This window comes from Salvelinus fontinalis, unplaced genomic scaffold, assembly GCF_029448725.1.
Source record: "Salvelinus fontinalis isolate EN_2023a unplaced genomic scaffold, ASM2944872v1 scaffold_0005, whole genome shotgun sequence".
Taxonomy (NCBI): domain Eukaryota; kingdom Metazoa; phylum Chordata; class Actinopteri; order Salmoniformes; family Salmonidae; genus Salvelinus; species Salvelinus fontinalis.
Window position 1 is genome coordinate 782,770 of NW_026600214.1, and position 21,404 is coordinate 804,173.

General features: G+C 47.1%; 1 protein-coding gene across 1 annotated transcript in view; it reads right to left on the reverse strand.

Moving 5' to 3' along the window:
• The window catches only part of LOC129841972 (uncharacterized), a 22,091-nt gene extending 742 nt beyond the window's left edge, over nt 1-21,349 (reverse strand). The window contains exons 1-7 of the mRNA XM_055910335.1: nt 21,291-21,349; nt 20,347-20,787; nt 15,830-16,087; nt 15,486-15,731; nt 14,761-15,018; nt 9,080-9,421; nt 8,712-8,981 (exon numbers count right to left, since the gene is read on the reverse strand). Of these exons, the coding sequence (XP_055766310.1) occupies nt 8,712-8,981; nt 9,080-9,421; nt 14,761-15,018; nt 15,486-15,731; nt 15,830-16,087; nt 20,347-20,787; nt 21,291-21,349 (1,874 nt within the window). The remainder of the gene's footprint in view (nt 1-8,711; nt 8,982-9,079; nt 9,422-14,760; nt 15,019-15,485; nt 15,732-15,829; nt 16,088-20,346; nt 20,788-21,290) is intronic.
• Nucleotides 21,350-21,404: the final 55 nt, after the last annotated feature.

Here is a 21,404-nt window from a genome sequence, read left to right on the forward strand (position 1 = left end):
TGATACAACTTCAACTAGCACTTAAGTGTCAAGTGAGAGGTGTCAAAGCCCATTAGCCCAACAATGGCAGGAGAGTCGAATAATCTACCCCAACCAAATGGAGAGGCCTTAGAAGCTGCCTCCCGCTGTTCAGAGGTAATTAAAATACAGTACCCTGTGAGTGTAAAGAATGATAAGGCAAGAAAAGATCACAAAATGAAGCTCCTTATGGAAAATCAAGAGACTTTTTGCTGACTATTACAAAAATGGGAACATCAGCAACCTTATCTTCCACACAAACCATCCAGTGGCATGGCACAGTGCTATATTAGCACACTACCCCTTTGTTAAGAGAGGGGGGGTTAACGAGGGGGTGGAAAACTCAGGANGAGGTAATTAAAATACAGTACCCTGTGAGTGTAAAGAATGATAAGGCAAGAAAAGAGCACAAAATGAAGCTCCTTATGGAAAATCAAGAGACACTTTTTGCTGACTATTACAAAAATGGGAACATCAGCAACCTTATCTTCCACACAAACCATCCAGTGGCATGGCACAGTGCTATATTAGCACACTACCCCTTTGTTAAGAGAGGGGGGGTTAACGAGGGGTGGAAACTCAGGATACTTGACAACGAGGACTCTGAGTCAGCTAACATAAATCTATATAAGTCTGGAACAGTATTGGTACAGGGCAACCACAAACAGTTTCAGCTGGACTTTCACCTAATCAAAGAATTAGCCCAGCAGGAGAAGCTCTCCCTTGATAAAGATACCCCCACCCCAAGCGGGTCAGACCAGACCTCTTCATCATATAACCCCACAGACGAGCAACCCTCAGCAGACAGTCAACCTCCCAGTACAGAGTACTTCTCCCTCATTGAAATGAAGGATAAATTCACCCAGCTGGAGGTAAAGCAGGTGGAGCTGGAACAGCAGGTGATCACACTCCAGTCAGCACAGACCCAGACAACAGTCCAGCACAACAACACCCCCTTAACCAGACCTGGAGAGCTGGAGGTGGAGAAAGACATATCTGCACTCTGGACAGTGGTGAGACAACATCAACAGGAGAAAGAGCAGGAGCAGGAGAAGAACAGAGCACTAGAGGAGAGGATCAGACTGCTGGAGGAGAGGGAGAGGGGGATGGAGGAGAGGATCAGACTGCTGGAGGAGAGGTTGAGGGGGATGGCATGTGACAGAGAACAACCCACTAGAGAGGTGGCAATCCCCACAGAGACGCCAGCAGAACAGCCCACCTCAGCACCCGACAAAAGTCTCGACACCACAGCAGAACAGTCCACACCAGACCCTGACCATAGAGTCGACATCACAGCAGAACAGACAAAAGAAAAACCCCAAGCCCAGCAGCTCTCACCCCCTCTGAGCACCCCCCCTGTCAGCCACCCTGATAGCCCTCCTGACAATCCCCCCACACCCACTGAGGACAAACACAAGACACAGATTGTCATCCTTATGGACTCAAATGGGAAATATATAGAAGAAAAAAACTTTTTCCCAAACACAGTGTGTCTAAACTCTGGTGTCCAAACATCCAGCGCGCCCTAGACCTTCTGTCTGAGGACAAACTAGGCTCACCTAGCCACATAATAATACACACAGGCACAAACGACCTGAGAGCACAGCAGGAAAGGGTGGCCACAGCACTGAAGGGAGTGATTGATAAAGCTTCTTCTACTTTCCACAACGCACAAGTGGTTATCTCCACCCTGCTACCACGAAAAGACTTCCACCCTGCTACAATGCAGCGGGTAAACGCAAGCATTTCACGTGACTGTGCCTCAAAACCAAATGTTTTTCTGGCCCACCACTCCACCCTGGACTTGAACAGCCTCTATGACCAGGTCCACAAGGCAGCAGTGCCCACCTTTGCCCGGACTCTAAAGGACATCGCTCTCAAACGCAGCCCCAACACTTCACACAGGAGCAACAGATCAAGAGACACCCCACCCAGACCAGCGAGACACCCTCCAAGACCTTCAGGACCCCCCCCTGGACCTACACATAGAGGACCCACGCCAAGAGGACTTACATCCAGACCACAGCACCCCCAGACACACCCCCACCCCAACCAATCAACACCCCCCCACATCAACCATGCCCACACCCAATTTAGGCCCCCTCAGATCAGACCTATGCCACTCCTGCCCACCCCATGCACCCCACCCCCGCAAAGAGGGCATCAACATGGAAGTCACACATACGCCCAGGTAGTGAGCGGGCAAACAGGCCCAACCCCCACTCTTACACTCGCCCAAGCCAACGGCATGTACCAGATGCTCAGCAGGCTCTGCTCACACTTACTGGCCTGAGGCCAAACCACACGGCCAACAACATTGGACACGTTATGGAACAAAAAGCCTTCACTATATCATCCTGGAATATCCAAGGCCTGAGGTCATCTGCCTTTGGCCTAAAGAGCAGGAACCCGGACTTCACCAAAGAAATCGGTAATGCAGACATTCTCATCCTGCAAGAAACCTGGTACAGAGGAGACGGACCCACTGGTTGCCCTCTAGGTTACAGAGAGCTGGTAGTCCCATCCACCAAACTACCAGGTGTGAAACAGGGAAGGGACTCAGGGGGATTGCTAATTTGGTATAGAGCAGACCTAACTCACTCCATTAAATTAATCAAAACAGGAACATTTTCTATTTGGCTAGAAATTCAAAAGGAAATTATCTTAACAGAGAAAAATGTCCTCCTGTGTGCTACCTATATCCCCCCACTAGAATCCCCATACTTTAATGAAGACAGCTTCTCCATCCTGAAGGAGGAAATCAATCATTTCCAGGCCCAGGGACATGTATTAGTCTGTGGCGACCTAAATGCCAGAACTGGACAAGAACCTGACACCCTCAGCACACAGGGGGACAAACACCTGCCTGCAGGTGACAGCATTCCCTCCCCCATATGCCCCCCTAGGCACAACTATGACAACATAACCAACAAAAACGGGTCACAACTCCTGCAGCTCTGTCGCACGCTGGGTATGTACATAGTCAATGGTAGGCTTCGAGGGGACTCCAATGGTAGGTTCACCTATAGCTCATCTCTTGGCAGTAGCACTGTAGACTACTTTATCACTGACCTCAACCCAGAGTCTCTCAGAGCGTTCACAGTCAGCCCACTGACACCCCTATCAGACCACAGCAAAACCACAGTCTACTTGAACAGAGCAATACTCAATCATGAGGCATCAAAGCCAAAGGAACTGAGTAACATTAAGAAATGCTATAGATGGAAGGAATGCAGTTTGGAAACCTACCAAAAAACTATTAGACAACAGCAAATTCAATCCCTTTTAGACAACTTCCTGGGTAAAACATTCCACTGCAATAGTGAAGGTGTAAACTTGGCAGTAGAAAATCTTAACAGTATATTTGACCTCTCAGCTTCCCTATCAAATCTAAAAATCTCAAATAGAAAACCGAAGAAAATGAACAACAATGACAAATGGTTTGATGAAGAATGCAAAAATCTAAGAAATAAATTGAGAAACCTGTCCAACCAAAAACATAGAGACCCGGAAAACCTGAGTCTTTTATTTTATTTATTTATTTTACCGTTATTTTACCAGGTAAGTTGACTGAGAACACGTTCTCATTTGCAGCAACGACCTGGGGAATAGTTACAGGGGAGAGGAGGGGGATGAATGAGCCAATTGTAAACTGGGGATTATTAGGTGACCATGATGGTTTGAGGGCCAGATTGGGAATTTAGCCAGGACACCGGGGTTAACACCCCTACTCTTACGATAAGTGCCATGGGATCTTTAATGACCTCAGAGAGTCAGGACACCCGTTTAACGTCCCATCCGAAAGACGGCACCCTATACAGGACAGTGTCCCCAATCACTGCCCTGGGGCATTGGGATATTTTTTAGACCAGAGGAAAGAGTGCCTCCTACTGGCCCTCCAACACCACTTCCAGCAGCATCTGGTCTCCCATCCAGGGACTGACCAGGACCAACCCTGCTTAGCTTCAGAAGCAAGCCAGCAGTGGTATGCAGGGTGGTATGCTGCTGGCTACAAAGTCTACGCCTTCACTATGGTGAATCACTAAAACAATACAGAAATACACTACGGAAAAAGAAGGAACAGCACATCAGAAATCAGCTCAATGTAATTGAAGAATCCATAGACTCTAACCACTTCTGGGAAAATTGGAAAACACTAAACAAACAACAACACGAAGAATTATCTATCCAAAATGGAGATGTATGGGTAAACCACTTCTCCAATCTTTTTGGCTCTATAACAAAGAATATAGAGCAAAAACATATACATGATCAAATACAAATCCTAGAATCAACTATTAAAGACTACCAGAACCCACTGGATTCTCCAATTACCTTGAACGAGTTACAGGACAAAATAAAAACCCTCCAACCCAAAAAGGCCTGTGGTGTTCATGGTATCCTTGACCTTTTGTCAATAGGGGGAGCTGTTAGCACTATTTTTTTCTTGACGTCTCCAAATTAAACTGCCTCGTACTCAATTCTTGCTCGTACAATATGCATATTATTATTACTATTGGATAGAAAACAATCTCTAGTTTCTAAAACCGTTTGAATTATGTCTGTGGGTGGAACAGAACTCATTCTACAGCACTTTCCTTCCTAGGGAGTGAGATTTCAGAAATCTTGGCCTCTGTTCCCAGGTCAGTTGTTATGTCCCTGTGAATGCTGTGGGGCTACAAACACTGCATACGCCTTCCTCTAGATGTCAGTAAGTGGTGACAATTTGAATGGAGTCGATTGCGCAATCTGGGACCTCACATAAGACATAAGGGCGGAAGTACCTTTCTTTTCGATCGTGCGCCTGACTCAGGATGGACGTCGGACTGGCCTCATTCCAAGCTTTGGTTTAGCCAGTTCTATCTCTCCGGTCATGTTTTTATTCGTTATAGTTGTTAATTAAAGACATCATAAGGTAGTTAATTTAAACCGACTTATAGGAATTTATATCAGTTTATTGCGATTTTCTGGCATTCCTTTGTGACGCGCTCTCAACATTTGGACACATTTCCGGTACATGCCGAACGTTAGCAGCGATTTCGACAGGACAAGAGTACATCTTTCGACCAAAAGACGATGGTTCTGGACAAAAGACACCTTTCCCAAGATTCTGATGCGAGTTCATCTAAAAGTAAGAACTATTTATGCTGATAAATCGTTGTTCTGTTGAAAAATGTTAAATGCATAAGCTGCCATTAATTTCAGTGTAGCCTTGCTTCAGCGCACGCTGTATTGCGCAGTAAAGTTAATTTTAAAAATGTAATTCAGCGATTGCATTAAGAACTAATTTGTCTTTCAATTGCTGTCCAACCTATATTTTTTTAGTCAAGGTTATGAATAGTTTTATATAAAAATAGGAGTCTTTCCAAGATGGCGCCGGACCGATTGCTTGAGTAGTTGGACACTATTTGCATTGTATAAGTACGATTTGTGCCGCTAAATATGCACATTTTCGAACAAACACTATATGCATTGTGTAATATGATGTTACAGGACTGTCATCTGAAAAATTCTGAGAAGGTTAGTGAAAAATTTTATATATTTTGGTGGTGATAACGTTATCGCGCTTTTTGCCTAGAATCAATGCTGGGGTGATGTTAGCTCATGTGGTATGCTAATATAACGCTATATTGTGTTTTCGCTGTAAAACACTTAGAAAATCTGAAATATTGTCTGGATTCACAAGATGTTGGGCTTTCATTTGCTGTACGCTGTGTATTTTTCTGAAATGTTTTAAGATGAGTAATTAGGTAATACACGTTGCTCTCTGTAGTTATTCTAGTCGCTTTGGGTGAGTTTTGTGATAGTGGCTGCAATGGTAAACTGTGATTTATACCTGAAAAATTCACATTTTTCTAAAAAAACATATGCTATACCATAAATATGTTATCAGACTGTCATCTTATGAAGTTGTTTCTTGGTTAGTGGCTATATATATCTTTATTTAGTCGAATTAGTGATAGCTACTGATGGAGTAAAAAACTGGTGGAGTAAAAAAAGTGGTGTCTTTTGCTAACGTGGTTAGCTAATAGATTTACATATTGTGTCTTCCCTGTAAAACATTTTAAAAATCAGAAATGATGGCTGGATTCACAAGATCTGTATCTTTCATCTGGTGTCTTGGACTTGTGATTTAATGATATTTAGATAATTGTATTTACTTGTGACGCTATGCTAGGCTATGCTAGTCATCTTTTTTACTGTGGGGGGTGCTCCCGGATCCGGATTTCGTAGCAAGTAAAAGTTAATGAAATGATCAAATATACAGACAACAAATTCCAATTGGCTATACTAAAACTCTTTAACATCGTCCTTAGCTCTGGCATCTTCCCCAATATTTGGAACCAAGGACTGATCACCCCAATCCACAAAAGTGGAGACAAATTTGACCCCAATAACTACCGTGGAATATGCGTCAACAGTAACCTTGGGAAAATACTCTGCATTATCATTAACAGCAGACTCGTACATTTCCTCAATGAAAACAATGTACTGAGCAAATGTCAAATTGGCTTTTTACCAAATTACCGTACAACAGACCATGTATTCACCCTACACACCCTAATTGACAACCAAACAAACTAAAACAAAGGCAAAGTCTTCTCATGCTTTGTTGACTTCAAAAAAGCCTTCGACTCAATTTGGCATGAGGGTCTGCTATATAAATTGATGGAAAGTGGTGTTGGGGGAAAAACATACGACATTATAAAATCCATGTACACAAACAACAAGTGTGCGGTTAAAATTGGCAAAAAACACACACATTTCTTCACACAGGGTCGTGGGGTGAGACAGGGATGCAGCTTAAGCCCCATCCTCTTCAACATATATATCAACGAATTGGCGAGGGCATTAGAACAGTCTGCAGCACCTGGCCTCACCCTACTAGAATCCGAAGTCAAATGTCTACTGTTTGCTGATGATCTGGTGCTTCTGTCACCAACCAAGGAGGGCCTACAGCAGCACCTAGATCTTCTGCACAGATTCTGTCAGACCTGGGCCCTGACAGTAAATCTCAGTAAGACCAAAATAATGGTGTTCCAAAAAAGGTCCAGTCGCCAGGACCACAAATTCCATCTAGACACCGTTGCCCTAGAGCACACAAAAAACTACACATACCTCGGCCTAAACATCAGCACCACAGGTAACTTCCACAAAGCTGTGAACGATCTGAGAGACAAGGCAAGAAGGGCATTCTATGCCATCAAAAGGAACATAAATTTCAACATACCAATTAGGATCTGGCTAAAAATACTTGAATCAGTCATAGAGCCTATTGCCCTTTATGGTTGTGAGGTCTGGGGTCCGCTCACCAACCAAGATTTCACAAAATGGGACAAACACCAAATTGAGACTCTGCAGGCAGAATTCTGCAAAAATATCCTCCGTGTACAACGTAGAACACCAAATAATGCATGCAGAGCAGAATTAGGCCGATACCCACTAATTATCAAAATCCAGAAAAGAGCCGTTAAATTCTACAACCACCTAAAAGGAAGCGATTCCCAAACCTTCCATAACAAAGCCATCACCTACAGAGAGATGAACCTGGAGAAGAGTCCCCTAAGCAAGCTGGTCCTAGGGCTCTGTTCACAAACACAAACACACCCCACAGAGCCCCAGGACAACAGCACAATTAGACCCAACCAAACCATGAGAAAACAAAAAGATAATTACTTGACACATTGGAAAGAATTAACAAAAAAACAGAGCAAACTAGAATGCTATTTGGCCCTAAACAGAGAGTACACAGTGGCAGAATACCTGACCACTGTGACTGACCCAAACTTAAGAAAAGCTTTGACTATGTACAGACTCAGTGAGCATAGCCTTGCTATTGAGAAAGGCCGCCGTAGGCAGACATGGCTCTCAAGAGAAGACAGGCTATGTGCCCACTGCCCACAAAATGAGGTGGAAACTGAGCTGCACTTCCTAACCTCCTGCCCAATGTATGACCATATTAGAGACACATATTTCCCTCAGATTACACAGATCCACAAAGAATTCGAAAACAAATCCAATTTTGATAAACTCCCATATCTACTGGGTGAAATTCCACAGTGTGCCATCACAGCAGCAAGATTTGTGACCTGTTGCCACAAGAAAAGGGCAACCAGTGAAGAACAAACACCATTGTAAATACAACCCATATTTATGTTTATTTATTTTAACTTGTGTGCTTTAACCATTTGTACATTGTTACAACACTGTATATATATACTATAACATTTGTAATGTCTTTATTGTTTTGAAACTTCTGTATGTGTAATGTTTACTGTTAATTTTTATTGTTTATTTCACTTTTGTATATTATCTACCTCACTTGCTTTGGCAATGTTAACACATGTTTCCCATGCCAATAAAGCCCCTTGAATTGAATTGAATTGAGATAGAGAGAGAGACAGACACAGAGACATAGAGACATAGAGACACAGAGACACAGAGACACAGAGACACAGAGACACAGAGACACAGAGACACAGAGACACAGAGACATAGAGAGAGAGAGAGAGAGAGAGAGAGAGAGAGAGAGAGAGAGAGAGAGAGAGAGAGAGAGAGAGAGAGAGAGAGAGAGAGAGAGAGAGAGAGAGAGAGAGAGAGAGAGAGAGAGAGAGAGAGATCAGACATTTGTCATGTAGTCACATGGACAGACACACACACACACACACACACACACAGTGAAAGCCACTCACTCCAGGACTTGTACTTTATGCAGGTGTGTGATCAGGGGCTGTAGGTGGTGGTCTGTGAGTTGACAGTGGCTGAGGTCCAGTTCTGACAGACCCTCTGAGTGTTCCAGAACCAGGGCCAGAGATCCACAGGCCTTCTGGTCCAGCCTGGTCTCACTGAGGTCCAGCTCCCCATCCAGGGCTCTGCACAGGGACTCTGCGTGCCTCAGCAGCCCGTCTTCAATCCCCTCACACACAAGGTCCAGCAGCTGAAGTAGCAGAGCTTTGCTGGAGCTGAGAGGACAAGAAGCAGAGACAACATCATGACACAGAGTAGGTCTAACTTCTACTGATAAACTAGTTGGTCAAATGTTTGTCTCTGTGTGTCTAACCTCAGCTTGACAATATGCAGGATGGGATGCAGCTCCCTCAGTGCTCTGTCCTCCACCTCACAGTCTCTTAGGATGAGCTGGACCTGGTTCTGGACCAGCTGGGTGCTGTGTTGGTTCTGCTTCAGAACAGAGTTGATGGCCCTGCAGTGGTCAGTGGTCAGACACAGAGCCTTCTCCTGGTCCTGAGCTGACAGGTCCACAGAGGAGGAGCAGGAGAAGTCCAGCCTGTAGTGCAAAGACCTGAGCAGCCATACTGCTGTTGGTGGTGATGATGGTGCCCCCTGCTGGATCTGAGAGGCAGCACAGCACTGGAGGAAACTCAGTAGTAACCTCCTGTCAACACTACAGAGAGAGAGACTTATTTACACAACATCACACATTAAAACACTGATAAAGACAATACAACTCTGTTAGTCAGGTCAACTCCCAGGCGATCCCCTTCAATTCTACCCCTAGCTGAGGTAAACCTCTTCTGGCTAGGGGGCAGTATTCGGAAGATTGGAGAGCTGGCGTGCCCAAAGTAAAATTCCTGTTTCTCAGACTCAGAAGCTAGGATATGCATACAATTGGTGGATGTGGATAGAAAACACTCTACAGTTTCCAAAACTGTTAAAATAATGTCTGTGAGTATAACAGAACTGATATGGCAGGCGAAAACCCGAAGAAAATCTGACTAGAAAAAAAAAGAAATCAATCACAGGCTTTTATTTTGTAAAGCTATAGAAAACTCCTATGTCCGTCCACCAGATTGCAATTGATATAGCTTACACTAGCTGTCAACCGTCTTTATTCAAGGTTTTGAGGCTATTATTTTGAAAAATGAATAAGAATTTTGACTTACAGTGTGGTGACTGCTAGGGTCACATCAGTGGTTTTGTGCGCAATGGAGGAGGCGCGCGTGCTAATTTGGCGTTCATATTGAACACAGTCCTTTTGTCACGACTTCCACCGAAGTCGGCTCCTCTCCTTGTTCGGGCGGCGTTTTGCGGTCAACGTCACCGGTTACTAGCCATTGCTGCTCCATTTTTCTATTATCCATTTGCTTTGTCTTTTTCCCTGCACACCTGGTTTACATTCCCAATCACACTGATCCAACATCTTCGTGCCATGATGGATCGAGTTGTCCAGACCATGGACCGCTGGGAGAGACAGCGCCTCGATCAACGCAACAGGGGTTACCTCTACCCTCCTGGATCCAGTCCCAGTTGCATGCGTCTCTCCCTTCCCAGGGAGTATGATGGGATGGCAGCCCGGTGCCAGGGGTTCATATTACAACTGGACCTGTACCTGGCCACCATTCACCCTGCTCCCTCGGGAAGGGAGAGGGTGCCCGCCCTCATCTCATATCTCTCGGGGAGAGCTCTGGAGTGGGCAAACGCCGTGTGGGGAGAAGGAGACGTGGCGTTGGACCACTTCGAAGAGCGGCTCTTCCACTTGAGACAGGGGACGAGGAGCGCCCAGGAGTTTGCCCTGGAATTCCGGACCTTATCTGCCGGAGCAGGATGGAACAACAGGGCCCTTATCGACCATTACCGATGCAGCCTGCGCGAGGACGTCAGACGAGAGTTGGCCTGCAGGGATGCCATCATCACCTTTGACCAACTGGTGGATCTGTCCATCCGGTTGGATAACCTGCTGATCACCCACGCACGTCCAGAGAGGGCTCTGTCGGTTCCATCTTCCAACACCCCCGCTCCGGTGCCCATGGAACTGGGCTGCGCGTAGGGAGGCTGGAGGAGGGGCCTTCACGTGCACCATCTGTGGCCGCAGAGGGCACACTGCCGGTCGGTGCCGGGTTGGTCCCTCTGGGAGTCGAGGCAGCAGGCAGGGCACTCTGGCGTCACCCCAGGTGAGTCTGCACCACTCTCATCCAGAGTCCTCTGTTGGCCACCTGTTTGTACCTGTTTGATTTCCTGATTTTATCCCCACATTCCCAGCATGAGGCGCTCGTCGATTCAGGCGCAGCTGGGAATTTTATAGACAGAGCGCTCGCCCTTAGTGTAGGGATCCCCATTATTCCTGTGGTTAGACCTTTCCCAGTACACGCTCTGGATAGTCGACCATTGGAGTCCGGGCTGATCAGGGAAGCTACTATCTCCCTGGCCTAGGTGACTCAGGGGAGGCACGAAGAGAGAATCAGTCTCTTTCTCATTGACTCTCCTGTGTTTCCTGTGGTACTGGGCCTTCCCTGGATAGCTCATCATGACCCCATCATTTCATGGCAACAGAGGGCTCTCACAGGGTGGTCGCGAGAGTGCTCGGGGAGGTGTGTAGGGGTTTCCGTTGGTGCTACCACAATGGAAAGTCCAGATCAGGTCTGCACTGTGCGCATTCCCCCCAAATATGCCGATTTGGCTCTCGCCTTCTGTAAAAAGAAGGCGACTCAATTACCACCTCATCGACGGGCCGATTGTGCGATAAATCTCCTGGTAGACGCTGCTCTTCCCAGGAGTCACGTGTATCCCCTGTCTCTGAATCCCTGCGTCAGAGGTACATTTGGTCCCCCACTTCACCCTTCTCCTCGAGTTTATTTTTTGTGAAAAAGAAGGATGGAGGTCTGCGCCCGTGCATTGATTATCGAGGTCTCAATCAAAATCACGGTGAGTTACAGTTACCCGCTACCTCTTATCGCCACGGCGATTGAGTCAATGCACGTGGCGCACTTTTTCAATAAACTGGATCTTAGGAGCGCGTACAACCTGGTGCGTATCCGGGAGGGAGACGAGTGGGAGACGGCGTTTAGTACCACCTCAGGGCATTATGAGTACCTCGTCATGCCGTATGGGTTGATGAATGCTCCATCAGTCTTCAAATCCTTTGTAGACGAGATTTTCAGGGACCTGCACGGGCAGGGTGTAGTGGTGTATATCGATGACATTCTAATATACTCCGCTACACGCGCCGAGCATGTGTCCTTGGTGCGCAGGGTACTTGGACGACTGTTGGAGCATGACCTGTACGTCAAGGCTGAGAAATGCCTGTTCTTTCAGCAAGCAGTCTACTTCCTAAGGGACCGCATTTCAGCCGTAAGTAATTAGCCGACTCCCAAGACGGTAAAGGAGGTGCACTAATTTTTGGGGTTTGCCAATTACTACCGGAGATTTATCCAGGATTTTGGCCAGGTGGCTGCTCCCATTACCTCACTGCTGAAGGGGGGCCCAGTGCGTTTGCAGTGGTTGGATGAGGCGGACAGAGCTTTTGGTCACCTTAGGGCTCTGTTTACCTCGGCTCCCGTGCTGGCCTGTCCGGATCCCTCTTTGGCGTTCATAGTGGAGGTGGATGCGTCAGAGGCCGGGATAGGAGCCGTACTCTCTCAGCGCTCGGGTACGCCATCGAAGCTCCGCCCCTGTGCTTTCTTCTCTAAGACGCTCAGCCCGGCGAGCGAAACTATGAACTATGAACTTTCCTCATCTGGACTGACCACCGCAACCTGGAGTACATCCGGGCAGCTAGGAGACTGAATCCTCGTCAGGCAAGGTGGGCCATGTTCTTTACCCATTTTTTGTTTACCCTGTCTTACAAACCAGGTTCCCAGAATGTTAAGGCAGATGCACTGTCCCGACTGTATGACACAGAAGAGCGGCCCATGAATCAGACTCCCATACTCCCGGCTTCCTGCTTGGTAGTGCCCGTCGTCTGGGAGCTGGACGCGGACATTGAGCAGGCATTGCGTACAGAGCCCGCTTCCCCCCCCAGTGTCCCGTCGGGCGTCTGTACGTTCCGTCTGCTGTCCGGGACCAGTTGATCTATTGGGCCCACACGTCACCCTTCTCTGGTCATCCGGAGATCGGTCGGACGGTGCGCTGTCTAACTGGGAAGTACCTAATGGCCCACCTTGGCAAAGGACGTGAGGGTTTATGTTTCCTCCTGCTCGGTGTGCGCCCAGTGTAAGGCTCCTAGACACCTGCCCAGAGGTAAGCTACATCCCTTACCCATTCCACAACGGCCGTGGTCACATCTGTATGTGGATTTTTTGACGGATCTTCCTCCCTCACAGAGAACCACCATGATCTCGCTCTGCCTCTCCTCCACTAACTTCTCCCCCTTTCAATGTGTATTGGGGTACCAGCCGGTTCTGGCACCGTGGCATCAGAGTCAGACCGAGGCTCCCGCGGTGGACGATTGGTTCAGGCGAGCAGAGGAGACCTGGGAAGCCACCCATGGTAACGTCACCGCAGTGAGGCCCCGGTGTTCGCACCGTGGGACCGGGTCTGGCTCTCGACCCGAAATCTGACCCTCCGCCTGCCCTGCCGGAAGCTGGGTCCGCGGTTTGTGGGGCCATTTAAAGTCCATAGGAGAGTGAACGAGGTTTGTTATAGGTTACAGCTTCCCCCCGATTACCGTATTAACCCCTCGTTCTATGTGTCTCTCCTCAGGCCGGTGGTGGCTGGCCCGCTCCAGGAGTCTGAGGTGTGGGAGGTTCCTCCGCCCCATCTGGACATCGAGGGGACTCCGTCCGTTCCATCCTGGATTCGAGGCGTCGGGTGAGGGGCCTTCAGTACCTCGTGAAGTGGGATGGGTATGGTCCGGAGTAGAGGTGCTGGGTACTGGTGGCAGATGTGTTGGACCCTGAACTTCTACGGGAGATCCATCGTCGCCGGCCGGATCATCCCTGAGGCCGGTGTCAGTGCGCAGCTGGAGCCACGCGTCAAGGGGGGGGGGTACTGTCACGACTTTCACCAAAGTCAGCTCCTCTGCTTGTTCGGGCAGTGTTTGGCGTCAACATCATCAGCTTTCTAGGCATCGCCGCTCCATTTTTCTATTATCCATTTGTTTTGTCTTTTTCTCTGCACACCTGGTTTACATTCCCAATCACACTGCATGTATTTATTCCTCTGTCCCCCTCCATGTCGTTGTGTGTGATTGCTTTATGTAGTGCTTGTTGCACGTTTGTTCTGGTGCGCGTCGGGTTTTTGTGCCCATATTTTGATTTATATTAAATGGCTAATTGCTGCTAACTGACTTCACTGCCACCAGTTAGAGCATCCGCTACACCTTTCCGTATGAAATGTTATCATTGATTTACATTTTAGACAACCTGAGGATATAGACACGTTGTTTGACTTGTTTCGACGAAGTTTACCGGTAGCTTTTAGAACTTCTTTGTCTGCATTTTTCAAAGAGAGAAACCGGTGGATTACTGAGTCAAGCGCGCCAGCTAAACAGACTTCTTTTGAAAAAAAGAAGGACTTTATCGAACAAAAGGACCATTTGTGATGTTTCTGGGAATCTTATGATTGCAACCAGCTGAAGATCTTCAAAGGTAAGTGATACATTTTATCGCTATTTCTGACTTTCGTGATGGCTCTGCTTGGATTGAAAATGAATGTATTGCTTTCGTGTGTCCTCAGATAATTTTCGCCGTAAAGCCTTTTTGAAATCTGACACAGCGGCTGTATTAACAAGAAGTGTATCTTTTAAATTATGTAAGATACTTACATCGTCATGAAGGTTTAATATTATGAAGTTAGTGTTTTTGAATTTGCGCTCTGCAATTTACCGAATGTTGTCAAATCGATCCCATTGACGGGATTCTAGCCATATGGGATTGTAGGGGATCCCTAAGACGTTTTAAGGTTAGTACATTACACTAAGGTTAGGGTTAGAGGTTAAATCAATCAGGAAGTGGAAAGCCTCATAGTTCTATCCATTCTAGCAGGGTCAAGGAGTGCCAACTAAACCTGAGTTGGGAGACTCTGTCCAGAAGAGGCAGGATGCTCTCTATCTCCCCCGGTGGTACGGAGGTCCACAGCAGGTTGACTTTGACTTGGTGGCTGTGCTGCAGGGTAAAACACAGAGCAGAACAGTCCACTCTGTCCAGCTCTCTGCTGTTCAGGTTGATCCAATGGTCTGAAGACCTCAACAAACTGGACACACAGTCACTGTCTCTACTGTCATAGATGTGTCTGATGGAGGACTTTACAAAGCTGGAACTGGACCTGAACAAACGTGGAGAATGGATTGTTGTGGTTATGTCAAGGTTTTATAAAGGATAACTCACATAGTAACAACTGTCTGGATAGGACATGAATAATTAACGTCTATAAATATTGAATAAAGATCTCCCACCTCTTGATTAAAACCCTAATGATATTACAGAGGATAACTCACACAGCAACAACTGTCTGGATAGGACATGAATAATTAAAGTCTATAAATATTGAATAAAGATCTCCCACCTCTTGAATAAAACCCTAATGATATTACAGAGGATAACTCACATAGTAACAACTGGCTGGATAGGACATGAATAATTAAAGTCTATAAATATTGAATAAAGATCTCCCACCTATTGAATAAAACCCTCATGATAATACAGAGGATAACTCAGAACAACATGTCACTGGATACAAATAGTTATTTTATTATTTCTAGAAAGTCTGATCAGAGAAAGAAGTTCTCCCACCTCTTGAGAGTAACCCTTCCCAGAAAGGGGAGAAGATCTGAGATGTTCTTCTCTAGAAGCCGGTTCTTCCTGAGGTCCACAGTGATGTTGTGGGTTGAATGCTGCAGCAGAGAGAGAAGCACTTCCCAGTCCAGCCTGCAGGAGATCAGGTCTCCACCAACCTTCTCCAGGAACAACTGAGTCAAGTCCTTGTCCTGAGCTTCATACACAACTACAGTCAGCTGCTGCAGAGTGTCTGAGTTCAGTCTAGGAGGGTGGAACATACAGGCAGTCAGAAATATGAAGAAAAACACATGAATGAAGTTACTATTTCTACTTTTAAAAAACATCAGCTTCAGACTGACCTGAGAGAGAGAGGTCCCTGGTGACACAGCAGTGTGATGAGAGAGTGACCCTGGATCCGGAAGTTAGTCAGGTCCAGACACTGAACCCTCCAGAGTCTCAGCAGGGACGCCACACTACTCAGAGCCCTGGATAACACTCTCTCTGGTGTCTGGCTGCTCTTTAGGACCAGGGAGAGTTCTGGGACAGTCAGTGGAGTAGCACCTCTCCCTGTCCTCCTAACCAGTCTGGACAGTTTTACTGTCATACCCACACTCAGCCTGGAATGAAAAGACAAAACTCAAGTCACTTTAAACAGACAAACCAGACATTTAAGAAGAAAGTACGTCCAAAAGTAGTGACACATTTGCTGTTGTTTTGACTCTGTACTCCAGCACTTTGAAATTATTAAATGACTTTGAGGTTAAAGTGAAATGTGAATAATGATGAGTGAGAAAGTTAGAAGCCCCAATATCATTCCCCAAGACATGCTAACCTCTCACCATTACAACAACAGGGAGGGGTTAGCATTTTATATCATACCCCCAAGACATGCTAACCTCTCACCATTACAATAACAGGGAGGGGTTAGCATTTTATATCATACCCCCAAGACATGCTAACCTCTCACCATTACAACAACAGGGAGGGGTTAGCATTTTATATCATACCCCCAAGACATGCTAACCTCTCACCATTACAACAACAGGGAGGGGTTAGCATTTTATATCATACCCCCAAGACATGCTAACCTCTCACCATTACAACAACAGGGAGGGGTTAGCATTTTATATCATACCCCCAAGACATGCTAACCTCTCACCATTACAACAACAGGGAGGGGTTAGCATTTTATATCATACCCCGAGACATGCTAACCTCTCACCATTACAATAACAGGGAGGGGTTAGCATTTTATATCATACCCCCAAGACATGCTAACCTCTCACCATTACAATAACAGGGAGGGGTTAGCATTTTATATCATACCCCCAAGACATGCTAACCTCTCACCATTACAACAACAGGGAGGGGTTAGCATTTTATATCATACCACCAAGACATGCTAACCTCTCACCAATACAACAATATGGAGGGGTTAGCATTTTCTATCATACCATCAAGACATGCTAACCTCTCACCATTACAATAACAGGGAGGGGTTAGCATTTTATATCATACCACCAAGACATGCTAACATCTCACCAATACGGAGGGGTTAGCATTTTCTATCATACCCCCAAGACATGCTAACCTCTCACCATTACAATAACAGGGAGGGGTTAGCATTTTATATCATACCCCCGAGACATGCTAACCTCTCACCATTACAATAACAGGGAGGCGTTAGCATTTTATATCATACCCCCAAGACATGCTAACCTCTCACCATTACAATAACAGGGAGGGGTTAGCATTTTATATCATACCCCGAGACATGCTAACCTCTCACCATTACAAGAACAGGGAGGGGTTAGCATTTTATATCATACCCCCAAGACATGCTAACCTCTCACCATTACCATAACAGAAAGGGGTTAGCATTTTATATCATACCCCCAAGACTTGCTAACCTCTCACCATTACAATAACAGGGAGGGGTTAGCATTTTATATCATACCCCCAAGACATGCTAACCTCTCACCATTACAATAACAGGGAGAGGTTAGCATTTTATATCATACCCCCAAGACATGCTAACCTCTCACCATTACAATAACAGGGAGGGGTTAGCATTTTATATCATACCCCCAAGACATGCTAACCCCTCACCATTACAATAACAGGGAGAGGTTAGCATTTCTTTGGAGGTTATGATATTTATGCCTCTGTAATGTTCTCACTCATCATTATTCAGGATTCGTTCAGGATTATCTGTTATCATGGTAGCGTCCACATTATTGTATCAGTATATAGAAACATAATTTATTATTTCTTACAATAAAAGTGACTCCAGAATGACACAATACATTATTTACCATTCATTTATATTGGGCACAAAATAATCTGAAACAGAACCAAAACAAACAGAAAAATGTATCCAACAAGTTTGTAGAGTCACAAGCTTGATGCAGTCATTGCGTTCTTTGAATATGGGACCAAATACTAGACTTTTGACTATTTTAATACACATAAGTGAATTTATCCAAATTCTTTTGATGCACTAAAATTGGAGGACAATGTACACAAAGTGCTGTAATTTCTAAACGGTTCACACGAATTAGCTGACAGTCCGCACTTTAACCTCAGTCGTAACAAAGTGCAGGAGTACAGAGCCAATACAACTGGGGCAAAACAAAATGTCACTGACCCAGCAGTGACACATTTGCCGGAGTCGCCCGTCTGTCAGCCAGGTGCGACTCCGGCAGCTCCTGGCTGACAGGCGGGCGACTCCGGCAGCCCCTGGCTGACAGGCGGGCGACTCCGGCAGCCCCTGGCTGACAGGCGGGCGACTCCGGCAGCCCCTGGATGACAGGCGGGCGACTCCGGCCGCCCAGGACAGGCGGGCGACTCCGGCCGCCCCTGGCTGACAGGCGGGCGACTCCGGCCGACCAGGACAGGCGGGCGACTCCGGCAGCCCAGGGCCGACGGGCGACTCCGGCAGCCCAGGGCCGACGGGCGACTCCGGCAGCCCAGGGCCGACGGGCGACTCCGGCAGCCCAGGGCAGACGGGCGACTCCGGCAGCCCAGGGCAGACGGGCGACTCCGGCAGCCCAGGGCAGACGGGCGACTCCGGCAGCCCAGGGCAGACGGGCGACTCCGGCAGCCCAGGGCAGACGGGCGACTCCGGCAGCCCAGGGCAGACGGGCGACTCCGGCAGCCCAGGGCAGACGGGCGACTCCGGCAGCCCAGGGCAGACGGGCGACTCCGGCAGCCCAGGGCAGACGGGCGACTCCGGCAGCCCAGGGCAGACGGGCGACTCCGGCAGCCCAGGGCAGACGGGCGACTCCGGCAGCCCTGGGCAGACGGAAGACTCCGGCAGCGCTGGGCAGGAGGAAGACTCCGGCAGCGCTGGGCAGGAGGAAGACTCCGGCAGCGCTGGGCAGGAGGAAGACTCCGGCAGCGCTGGGCAGGAGGAAGACTCCGGCAGCGCTGGGCAGGAGGAAGACTCCGGCAGCGCTGGGCAGGAGGAAGACTCCGGCAGCGCTGGGCAGGAGGAAGACTCCGGCAGCGCTGGGCAGGAGGAAGACTCCGGCAGCGCTGGGCAGGAGGAAGACTCCGGCAGCGCTGAGCAGGCGGGAGCACCTGTAGGAAGGAGACGGAGAGACAGCCTGGTGCGGGGGGCTGCCACGGAGGGCTGGTGCGTGTAGGTGGCACCGGATAGACCGGACCGTGAAGGCGCACTGGAGCTCTCGAGCACCGAGCCTGCCCAACCTCACCTGGTTGAATGCTCCCCGTAGCCAGGCCAGTGCGGCGAGGTGGAATAGCCCGCACTGGGCTGTGCTGGCGAACCGGGGACACCATGTGTGGGCTGGTGCCTGGCTGGTGCCTGGCTCGATGCCCGGCCGATACGAGGCGCTGCTATGTATCGCACCGGGCTATGCCTGTGCACCGGGGACACCGTGCGCCGCACGGCATAACACGGTGCCTGCCCGGTCCCTCTCGCTCCACGGAAAGCACGGGGAGTTGGCACAGGTCTCCTACCTGACTGTGCCCCCCGCCAATACATTTTTGGGGCTGCCTCTCGGGCTTCCAGCCGCGCTGCCTTCTCATACCACCGCCTCTCGGCTTTCGCTGCCTCCAGTTCAGCCTTGGGGCGGCGATATTCTCCAGCCTGTACCCAGGGTCCCTTTCCATCCAGAATCTCCTCCCATGTCCAGGAGTCCTGAGATTGCTGCTGCTGCCCTTTAACACGCTGCTTGGTCCTTTGGTGGTGGGTGTTTCTGTAACGGTCATCGTATGAAGGAGACGACCAAAGCGCAGCGTGGTAAATGTTTATCTTGATTATTTTTAATACGAACAGTGAACACTGAAACAAAAACAACAAAACGACAAACGAACAGTCCTGAACGGTGAAATAAAACACAGAACATAAAATAAACACCCACGAAACACAAATGGGAAAAGGCTACCTAAGTATGATTCTCAATCAGAGACAACTAACGACACCTGCCTCTGATTGAGAACCATAACAGGCCAAACGCAAACACAACATAGAAAACGAAACATAGACAACCCACCCAACTCACGCCCTGACCATACTAAAACAAAGACATAAATAAAATAACTAATGTCAGAACGTGACAATTTGGTTTAATAGATTAGATACTCTGAATATAAACGTTCAGGTTTAACATTTCTCTAAAATAATATCCACAAGATTTACAAAAATATATATAAATGACTAGCATCACATAATTTAGATAAATTAACAAAATCTGTGTGACGTTTAGCAACGCAACATTTGTTATGTCAGGAAATCAGCAGATAAATGTTTCCAGATTTACCAACACTTGAAGTTTAATATGTCAAATGTTTCTACGAGACAATAATCACTAGAATCACATAATCACTAACCACCACACATGTTCAGACTCACCTCAGCTGTGAGATGTAGGGCAGACACTGAAGGAAACTCCTCACTTCACTCTCTTCATCTGACCAGCCCTTCAGCTCTACTGGTTTCTTCTCTGGTTGGAGTTTCAGCACTTCTAGGAGGAGGGAGGCCTTTCTCTTTCTGAGGTCTATGGACCAGACTGCAGGAGCTGACTGGTAAACTGGCTGTAATGCTGGAAGGAAACTCCTGCCTGTTTGAGTCTCATAGTCCTTCACATGTGAGTACAGATCCAGCAGGAAATCACTCTGTTTAGAATTGTGTCCATTGGGAAAATGAAAGGTGCTGTAAGTACACACTGATGATACCAGCTTCAGTGTCTTCTCTCCTGTCTGCTCCTCCCACTCTGCTGCTTGAGACAGGAGATCCACCAGGAACTTGATCTGCTTTGAGGGATTAGACCTCCATGGACAGTCTGGATAGAAACTGCAACAAGGACAGTAACAGCTGATTCAGACATGGATGAACACATGAAACCAGCCATAGCTAAAGATATATGAAGTAGTTTACATTTACATAATGTGTTCTGGTTATATGTCAAAGTAATTCATTTTAGAGACATTCACATTATTTATGTGTGACATTTAGTAATGCAACATTTGTTATTTCAGGAAATGGGTATAAATATTACCAGATTCACCAACAAAGTTATATGACAAATGTTTCTAAAAGACAATAAATCAGTAGCATCACATAATCACTAACCAAAAAAATAAAAATATAACACTAACCTTGATTACATCAGTGTTGACTAAATACAGAAACAACATGTATTGACTGTTAAGGTAGAATGTCTACATTTATGTGGATGCTACCATGGTTACACATCATTCTGAATGAGTCGTGAATAATGATGAGTGAGAAAGTTAGAGGCAAAAATATCATTAGCATTGGTTAGCATTACATATCATACCCCAAGACATGCTAACCTCTCACCATTACAATAACAGGGAGGGGAGAGCGTTTTTATATCATAGCCCAAAGACATGCTAACCTCTCACCATTACAATAACAGGGAGGGGAGAGCGTTTTTATATCATAGC